The sequence below is a fragment of the Lathyrus oleraceus genome, chromosome 5 (genome assembly GCF_024323335.1).
Source record: "Lathyrus oleraceus cultivar Zhongwan6 chromosome 5, CAAS_Psat_ZW6_1.0, whole genome shotgun sequence".
NCBI classification, from domain to species: Eukaryota; Viridiplantae; Streptophyta; class Magnoliopsida; order Fabales; family Fabaceae; genus Lathyrus; species Lathyrus oleraceus.
In genome coordinates, this window is record NC_066583.1 from 528,690,799 (window position 1) to 528,700,394 (window position 9,596).

The 9,596-nt window shown below is 36.7% G+C and overlaps 1 protein-coding gene and 1 long non-coding RNA gene across 2 annotated transcripts; both read left to right on the forward strand.

Moving 5' to 3' along the window:
• Window positions 1-4,931: 4,931 nt before the first annotated feature.
• LOC127086108 (uncharacterized) lies at window positions 4,932-5,722 on the forward strand. The gene is made up of 3 exons (XR_007789394.1): window positions 4,932-5,287; window positions 5,390-5,455; window positions 5,596-5,722. It is a non-coding gene; the product is annotated as an uncharacterized LOC127086108 (long non-coding RNA).
• Window positions 5,723-5,968: 246 nt separating this feature from the next.
• On the forward strand, window positions 5,969-8,166 carry LOC127081833 (proline-rich receptor-like protein kinase PERK1). The gene is made up of 7 exons (XM_051022062.1): window positions 5,969-6,040; window positions 6,156-6,741; window positions 6,826-6,912; window positions 6,998-7,068; window positions 7,204-7,280; window positions 7,521-7,668; window positions 7,852-8,166. Exons 1-7 carry the CDS (start codon window positions 5,969-5,971, stop codon window positions 8,020-8,022), a joined length of 1,212 nt encoding a protein of 403 aa, XP_050878019.1. The 3' UTR covers window positions 8,023-8,166.
• Window positions 8,167-9,596: the final 1,430 nt, after the last annotated feature.

A 9,596-nucleotide genomic window follows, 5' to 3' on the forward strand; every position in this document is an offset into this window, starting at 1 on the left:
TATCGTGCCCGGGGCTATCGGAGTGATATGCACACCTGGCATTGGGATTATAACGAGGCGAAGCAGTGTTGACATTTGCAGGAGGACCTCTGAGAGTGATTAAGTTTACCTTTAGCATACTTTGCAGTGCTTGTGCTAAAGTCATATTGAGCTTGGTAAACTGCCTTCTTGGTCTGTCTGGTCTTTGCTGGAAGTTTTGAGCTGGCGGGGCGGCGATTGTCACTGCTCCAACGGCATGGTCACCATTTTTCTTGTTATGATTCTTTTGACCATACACAGCATTCGATTCATTCTTCCCATGGTAGGACTTTTTACTGCTTGTAGAAGTAGCTGCCTGTAACTTTCCACTTCGAATGCCGCTCTCTACCCGTTCACCTGTCAGTATAAGTTCAGTGAAACCTGATGAAGAACTCCCCAGTAGGTGGCTGTAGAATGGGCCAGTCAGGGTACCCATGAACAGGTCTACTAATTCTCGGCCAGTCATAGGGGGTTTGACCCTGCCGGCCAGATCTCTCCATTTCTGAGCATACTCTTTGAAGCTTTCTTTAGATCCCATAGTCATATTCTGCAACTGTAGCCGAGTAGGCGCTAATTCAGAATTGTACTGGTACTGCTTATAGAAAGCTGTTGCTAAATCAGTCCAGGTGCGGATGTCAGAGCTCTCGAGCTGATAATACCATTCCAACTGAGTGCCAGACAGACTTTCTTGGAAGAAATGGATCCACAGTTTCTTATCAGTGGTGTGCGGCTGAATCTTTCTCACATAAGCCCTTAAATGCATCTGAGGACAGGATGCACCATCGTACTTAGTGAAAGTGGGGATTTTGAATTTGCGGGGAATGGTCACATCGGAGACCAGACCCAAACTTTCGAAATCTAGACCAGGCGCCTTCTGACCCTCCATGGCTAGCATGCGTTCTTCCAGCAATTTGTACTTATCATCTCTTGGAGAGTACTGTTCATTTTCATAGTCCTCATCGTCATCCTCAGGGTTGGAGAAATCAGCATTCTCTTCCTCTGAGTCATTCTCCGCCCCCTCTTCTGGACCATTCGGGATTCCAAATTTGATTCCCGTAGCCTGTCCTTTACGCCTTCTTCCCGGGTTAATGAAACTCACAGCTTTCTTGTCTTTCTTCTTCTCGACCAAAAGAGCCTTCAGTTCCTCCTGCCCCTTGGATAAGCTTAGCATCATCTCCTTGAATTGAGCATTCTGAGTCTGGAGATCTTTGACAGTTTGTTCGAGATCCATTTTTCTGTTTGGAGGAAAACCGTGAGAACACTGATCCCTTTAGAGTACCTGTTATGCAATGTTATGTTATGCTATGCAATGTATGAAATGTTTTCCAGGACTTTTGGAATTTAACTTTGCATAAACTACCAAAAAAGGAAACTCTTTTTTTTTTTTTTTTTTTTTTTTTTTTCATACAAAACAGAGCAAAGTTAAATCCCTAAGTCCTTGAAATGGTTAGTACAATGTTATGATGTCATGATGTTATGATGTTATGATGTTATGAGGTTAAATAAATAACAAGCACAAGCAAGTCACACAACCATCATTCCTAGGTTTTAAGGCTTGCATGAGTTCCATAGGTAAGTACCCTCCCCACTGAAGTTTAGTTGGTTCAACCTGTCCTAGAATAGTAACCGGGTTCTAAAAGGATCTCCAATCATTGACCTTCCTTCAAGTCCACTTCAGTGCAACACCAAGTGGTTGACCGAAGCTTCCCTAAAGTCCAATCTCAAAGAGTGTAGTATCGAGTCTCAACCAACCCCAGTCGGAACCGAAGTCAGTTATCTCACTACTTTCTAATGGCTAGGATGAGTCAATTAGGGTTCTAAAGGTCTGGTTAATGCTTTGATGACACCACGCAGATGCCAAATTTTTCCTCAAGTAAACATGAGGAACATCAGGACATCCAAAGTGTCACATTAACCGTAGCCATCATTTTAACCATTCCAGTATACGCCGGATAGTCGCGATGATCTATTGCTACTTACCTAAGGTACACTAGATCCGGGTGTAGGATCTTTCACTCAAAAATACCCAAGCAATCCCTTAAAAGTAAATCAGACAATTTGGAATAAGTGATCTTGTTTTTAAGGTAACCTCTCTTTTTAAAGTTTCCCCAGCAGAGTCGCCAGTTCTGTCATACGGTGAACTGACTTGGTGTGTTTTGCTTTTTATCGCAATGTCGCGGATAGCAAGAGTCGCCACCGACTTTTCTTTTATCCAATAAGGAAAGGTGGAAAAGAACAGGAAAGACCTTAATTTAGATTTTGGGTTCGGGAGGTACATTATACAAAGGGAAGGTATTAGCACCCTTTGTATCCATGGTTATCCATGGGCTCTTAATTGCGGGATCACTTATGTTATTTTTCTTGTCTGAAAAAGTGCTTGTGAACGGCTTAGAAAATGCTTTGAAAAGAGAGTTTAACTTTGTAATGATTCTCGTATGAATGTATACAAAGTGGTTATCTCGTTTAGTTTTGAAAGTTGTTTGAAAAAATATAACTCGGTAATGATTCTAGTATGAATGTATACCAAGTGGTGATTTTCCAAAAGAGGTTTTGAAAGGTGTGAGGTGTTGAAAATATTTTAGGTTATGATCCAGTAATTGAGAGTTATACCTTCCTAAGGTCGTTATGGGCATTTCCTATCCTTATGAGGGTAAAACTGTCCTTACTATTGAGAAGTAAGTAGTTTTATCCTTTGGATGTAAAAGGGTCATCGTAGGGTCATCGATAGGTCATTGAAGGCAACAGTTGTAAGGATACCTTAGCATTCGAAGGGACGATCATCATTTAACCGTAGGCTACACCGAAGGATCATCGAGGGACAAAATCGTATTTTCGAAGGCAACATCCGAGGGACTATGATTTATTTTATGATGATTTAATCGAAGGGCCGTTGCTAAGTGTATCCCTACATTCGCGGGACATGACCGTTATACCGTAATACCGTAGGGCAAAAGAGAGGTCCAAGATCACATATTTAAGGGCCACATTTTAAAGTTAATTAGGTGATTATGATGAATCTCCACATTAAAATCAATACATTAAAAATAATACATTAAAATTAATACATTAAAATTAATTATTAAAATTAACACATTAAAATTAATTATTAAAATTAACACATTAAAATTTATTAAGCAATTTAGGGTGAGCCTCCACAAGGGTATCCCACAAATAAAGTGGAAGACCTAACGGCGATCTTTTTCTGGGACATATGAACCTTTGCAAAATTCAACAAACGGGTTAGCATACCAAATCAGGATGCAATCAAAGATTGCACCGCAAAAGAAATACAACAGCAAAAATGTCATGTAAAATAATGTATGATGATAAGGGAACAGATCAGAGAAGCATAGCACAGAACAAACGAAATATAAGCTACTGTCCCGTTCGCCTCTGCCTCGCCTAGCGAGGGCCTAGCGAATGCTCGCTACATGCTCGCTTAGCGATGTGCTAGCGAGCGGCTGCGGGTTTTGAATTTCAGAACAGTATGATCTCAGCATGCTGCAAGTCTTATGGTATTCAATTACATAACTAATATGGTCAAACATTCAGGATAGGCTGGCATACTTAAACTCACATGCAAAACCTCAAATACGTTTATGAATTCAATTATAATATCACATGCAAGTTAAGAACATAAAGCGGTATCACATGCCAATTAAGAAAATGAAGCGATAATAGTAATGCAAACCTGTTTACGATCGAATTGCAACCTTGAATTGGCGAGCCGGATTGAGTTGGGCGGTGGTAGCTTCGGGGCGGGGAAGCGGCCTTTAGGGTTTCTTCACTCGGAACTCTCTAAAGTAGCCTCCAGGGTTTCCGTGCCAGGGTTTCCGTCCGTCTTCCTCTGTTTTTCGTCCTCTTTTCCTTACTGAAGTGCTGGTATTTATAATGCCCTTTTTCATGACCTAATGGGCTCAGAACGAAGCCCGAAATTTTTTGTTGTCTGTCAGCCTCGCTAGGCGAGCTGGTAGCGAACGTTTGCTTCGCTAGGCGAGCGTGTAGCGAACGTTCGCTAGGCGAGCGTGTAGCGAACGTAACGTTCGCTAGGCGAGCGTGTAGCGAACAGGCCAGTTTGGGCCATTTTCTGGATTGGGCCATTCGTGAGCTGGGCCTTTGTCCCTTTAAGATCAGTGCCATAAAATGAGTCGGAATGCCCCTGAAAAATGTCTTGAACTATTGATGGGCAAATTTTGGGGTATGACAGTGGTGAGGTTTGTAAGCATGACCAAGGGATGATTACGAATGAGTCATCATATAAGACTTTGTGGTTGCCCATCATGACATAATGGCTAAGTTAGGGTGAGTGAACGGTGTATTAAGTTCCCAAACCGTAAGAGGTGTGAATAATGGATAATATCTCAATCCAAAAAAGTCTAAGTAAGTTTGACAAAATAAAATTCAGATTAACTCTATTAATTTACTCTTGGAATAAAAATAGAGATGAACTAATATGTATTGTCAATGTAAAAAAATTTATATTGTCAATTCATCACCATTATTCGTTTGCATTATTTTATAGTGGTTAAAATAAAAATCAAACTCTCTACAACATCCAACTTCTATGATTAATTTATAATATATAATATTTTTACACTATCAATATATTTCAATTTACTTCATAAAAGTATCACCCTTTATTTATATATATATATATATATATATATATATATATATATATATATATATATATATATATATATATATATATACTGACAGTATAAAATAATTTTACACAATCGGTTAATTATAGACGTTGGATATTAGAATAAATTCGACTTTTATTTTAAAAATTTATAAAATAATACAAACGGATGGTGGTGATGAATCAACTGTGTAAAACTTTATATATATATATATATATATATATATATATATATATATATATATATATATATATATATATATATATATATATATTAGCGCTGGACAGAATAAAGAAACCCAGCCCAAACCGACCAAACCATGTGGCCCCTTAGACACCGGTTCGGGTGAGTCGGTTTTTCGGTTTGACGGTTTGAATAATCTTGGGTTCACATGGGTTAAACCGGTCGGTTTAGGTTTGAATTTATGGACCCGATGATATCCTAAACCGACCGGTTCAGTAGAAATTATGTTATAGACCATAAATTCCTAAATCAACCGGCCGGCCCAACCAAAACCAAGACTCTCTCTCAGTCTCAAATCTCAATTCATTAGTTCCACTTCTTCGTGAGATTCATACGCACAAACAGCAACGTTACTCCGCTAGGGTTCATCATTCTCTCAGGTAATCGGTTGATTCTAGGGTTCATCCTTTCAATTTCCAGTTCGTGGTTTCATCGTTTAAGAACTAACTCTTTCTACCTTCCAATTTTTCGGTTGATGCTAGTTCGTGGTTTCATCGTTTAACGAAGAACCGTCGCCGTCCATTATTCAACCACAAATCACCACCGATGTAAGTTACTCCTTATCTTTCTTTCTCTCTTTCCCTCTCTTTCTCTCTGACTATGGTTGAAATGTTAAGTTTGGTTGAACTATTTCTGATGGGTTTGACTTTGTTTTGTTTTAACTCCGATTCTAAAACTGCTTCTTCAGATTGATTTTGTGAAGGTGTTGTCGGTAAATATTGTTCCTACTCAGCTCGCCGACAACTTCCGGAATAAGAAGCCTGAGGTTTTACTCTTGGCCGTTATAAACTTCATGTTATCTATAGCTACTAATAACTAGCTATTCAAATAAAAAGTGATTTTTAAAAAGTGATTTTTAAAGCTATAACTACTGCTATGAAGAATCATTAGTTACTGCTATGAAGAAATAATCATTTTCAGTTTTTGTTTAAATCTCTTTGCGTTTTCTTGCTTGATCTGATCACACACCACGTGTATGATATTTTGTCCCTATGAGAGATTCCAGTTTTTTTAATTCTTGTACATGGTTACCAACATGAGTTGGTACCAGTTGAAGGGACATGGATCCTTTAAGCAAGAGGTTAGGGTTTGAATCACGATACTTGTTAATAGAATATATTGTATTAGGAGAGGTCTCCATTGTACTCGATAAAATCTCGAGGGATCCGGCTTTGCAATTGCACGAGAGGATATTTTGGTTTGAGGTCTAATTTTTGAAGAAATTTGTATTTTTGGTGATGGTAAAAGATATTGGTATTCAAAAGAGTGAATGATAATGGTATATATTGTGCAGTTGATCCTTATGGTGGTCCTCCAAATCAGTGGCAACATAATTCTCACCCTCCTTCAGATCATGTAGCCTCAATGAAGCCACCACAACCTCCTGCTCCAATTCCATCACGACCGCCTTCTCATGTTGCTCCGCCACTGCCTCCTCTCATGAGCAGCAGTGGTGGTACCGGCTCAAACTATTCAGGCGGCGAACTACTTCCACCTCCTTCTCCAGGCCTTGCATTTAGCACTGCGAAGAGTACGTTTACATATGAGGAGTTGGCGCGCGCAACGGATGGCTTCTCTGATGCTAACCTCCTTGGACAAGGTGGATTTGGATATGTTCATAGAGGTATTCTCCCTAATGGTAAAGAGGTTGCTGTTAAGCAGCTGAAAGCTGGAAGTGGACAAGGAGAACGTGAATTTCAAGCTGAAGTAGAGATTATTAGCCGTGTTCATCATAAACATCTTGTTTCTCTTGTTGGATACTGCAGCACCGGGTTTCAGAGGCTACTTGTTTATGAGTTTGTTCCCAACAATACATTGGAATTTCATTTACATGGTATTTTTTTTTGTCATTCTTTTGTGTAACACAATGCTTATGCCAGAAGTGTTCTTAATTCTTATGATTATTTTTTAACGGCAGGAAATGGACGACCAACGATGGATTGGCCAACAAGATTGCGAATTGCTTTAGGATCTGCAAAAGGACTTGCTTATCTTCATGAAGATTGTATGCTCTGTACTTAACTGTAATTTTTTCAGCAAAGCTAGTTTTTGTCAAACTCAATGTTTATTGTAATTATCTGTTTGTGTAGGTCATCCTAAGATCATTCATCGTGATATTAAAGCTGCTAACATCCTTCTCGATTTTAAGTTTGAAGCAAAGGTATGCTCTTTAATATATCTTCCTTGCAGCAGTGGTGATGCTCCATTTAAAATGCCCTAAGAAGTTCTGTGCAATAATTGTTTAATATGAAGTGTGGATTTTAGTTATAATTTAGTGTCAAATTTCTATTAACAGGTTGCTGATTTTGGTCTTGCAAAGATTGCTTCCGATCTCAACACTCATGTTTCTACTCGAGTGATGGGGACTTTTGGGTAAGAACTAATTTATTCCCTTCCTCTCAAAATTTGGATATTGCAAGAAATGTATTTTCTAATCTGCTATTGTTTATGGTAGATTGAATTAATGCATTAAAGGGCATGAAATGTGCTATATGGTGGTTTAGAACTGCGTTAACCAATCAAATTGTTGTTGAAATTAGTTGTTAAATTTGTGTCAAAATATCAGTTCTGATATGCTAAACTCATGAATTATCAATTACTGCTTTCTTACAGGTATCTGGCTCCAGAATATGCAGCAAGTGGAAAACTTACAGACAAATCAGATGTTTTCTCTTATGGAGTCATGCTCCTTGAGCTATTAACTGGACGTCGACCGGTTGATAAAAATCAGACTTACATGGATGATAGTTTGGTGGAATGGGTAAGTGTCATGTTACCATCCTCCTCTTTTCTTGAGGGCTAAATATAATTTGCAACTGAAAATTCAGTCATTTATAATATATTATGAAATAAAGAGTTTTCTGTGTAATATTTCTTTTATTGGAAGAGAACAAGATGACATAGAGTGGCCCTTAACTTTATTCATCTTTCATTGTCATCACAGGCTAGGCCTTTGCTCATGCGTGCTTTAGAAGAAAATAATTTAGATTCTCTGATTGATCCAAGACTTCAGAATGAATTTGACCCTAGTGAGATGACGCGTATGGTAGCATGTGCTGCAGCTTGCACACGCCACTCAGCAAAGCGTCGACCAAGGATGAGCCAGGTAAAGTGAATAATTTGTTCTATCATTTATTACTGCACTCCATTCCTTTTGAACTGTCTTTTTAAGAAGAAAAACTATCATTCGTTGTGCTGCTACTGTAAAATCAAACCTAGGTCTTACTTTCCATTCTGAGTTCCTTGTATATGTAAGCATCTTTTTGGGTTCCTTGATTCACATGTAATCTTTTCCATCGATCTTTTGTATTTACTTTAATCCACTTAATCTATTTTCACACTTTTTTGGCCCCATTGCAATTTCCTGTATTATATACAGTATGAAAACAAAAGATTCAAAGCTCAAAACAAAACTTCCAATTACGAAAATAATTTCAAGCATCTTGCTTCTGCAAATAAACCTTTTCTGAGACCAGTATCAGACATAATAACATATCATCTCTCTTACTATTACTATCCATGCATAATTTGTTGCTCTACATCCCCATTCATCACAGAACTGTGATGATGAACCATATACCACCGTCCATTATGGAACTCAAAGACATTTGTTACATTGAACGGCCCTGTATCCATGTCAGCAAGATAGATATAATATGAGTAGAAATTTAGAATACAAATGTTAACAATGATTGTTCAATCCATTTCCGAAAAATGCAGCAATTTCATAAGTTTTAAGATATATTGTTTTATTTTTTTGTTCATAAGTAAACTAAAAGTTTAAAGACTAGTATAAAATTGTGCTATTTAAATCCTAGATAAAATCCACTTGTGTTGGGTTTATTTTGGAATGAGCTCAATTATTTTTAAAACCGAATAAACCGCATTATGAAACCGAACCGAACAAAACCGAAACCGAAAATAACCGAATTGCAAACCGGTCGGTTTTGGTTATGTTTTTTCCAACCGATGGTTAGGTCGGATTGGAAATTTGGGCCCGAAAACCGATCCAACCCAACCGATGTCCACCCCTAATATATATATATATATATATATATATATATATATATATATATATATATATATATATATATATATATATATATATATTAGTAAACAATTTTTTATATTAAAAGTAGCATAATTTCATATAAGTCACATCCTACGTCAAATATGACACGAGTCATCAAATTAATGAAGAGAAAATAAAAAGTCTCAATTCTTAGTATTGTTGCATATATTCATTAACTATTCTTAGTAGTGTTTAAGGCAAGTTATATTATTATAAAAATAAATGGTGAAATGGAATTTAAAAATAATAACTGTATATAGTAAAGTAGGAAAAAGTACTTTTTGAAAGTAAAAAAATTTCCAAAAAATTTCTAAATAAGGTTCCTACTCTTTTAAGAAAGACCTACTAAAAAATCTAAAAATATTAACAATAAACTTTATAAATATAAGATTTTGTTTAATGAATCTAATAAGAGATAAGAAATAATAACAATATTATATCTTATTTTAATTTAGTGTTTGATAAAATAAAAAACATTATAAATTAATTTTTAAATTTATGATATCATGTTTCTTTAATTACATTTTTCATTATATATATGAATCAGGTTAGAAATCAAGATAAGATAAGCGAATAAGTTCTAATAGATAAAAAATAAACTGGCATTAGATTAAAAA

Excerpts from the sequence above, each read along its gene's own strand:
- LOC127081833 (XM_051022062.1), top strand. The coding sequence starts at position 5,969 with ATGGATCCTTTAAGCAAGAGGTTAGGGTTTGAATCACGATACTTGTTA. Across the intron at positions 7,281-7,520 it reads CGAGTGATGGGGACTTTTGG|GTATCTGGCTCCAGAATATG; the intron begins GTAAGAACTAAT and ends GCTTTCTTACAG. Across the intron at positions 7,669-7,851 it reads ATGATAGTTTGGTGGAATGG|GCTAGGCCTTTGCTCATGCG; the intron begins GTAAGTGTCATG and ends TTGTCATCACAG.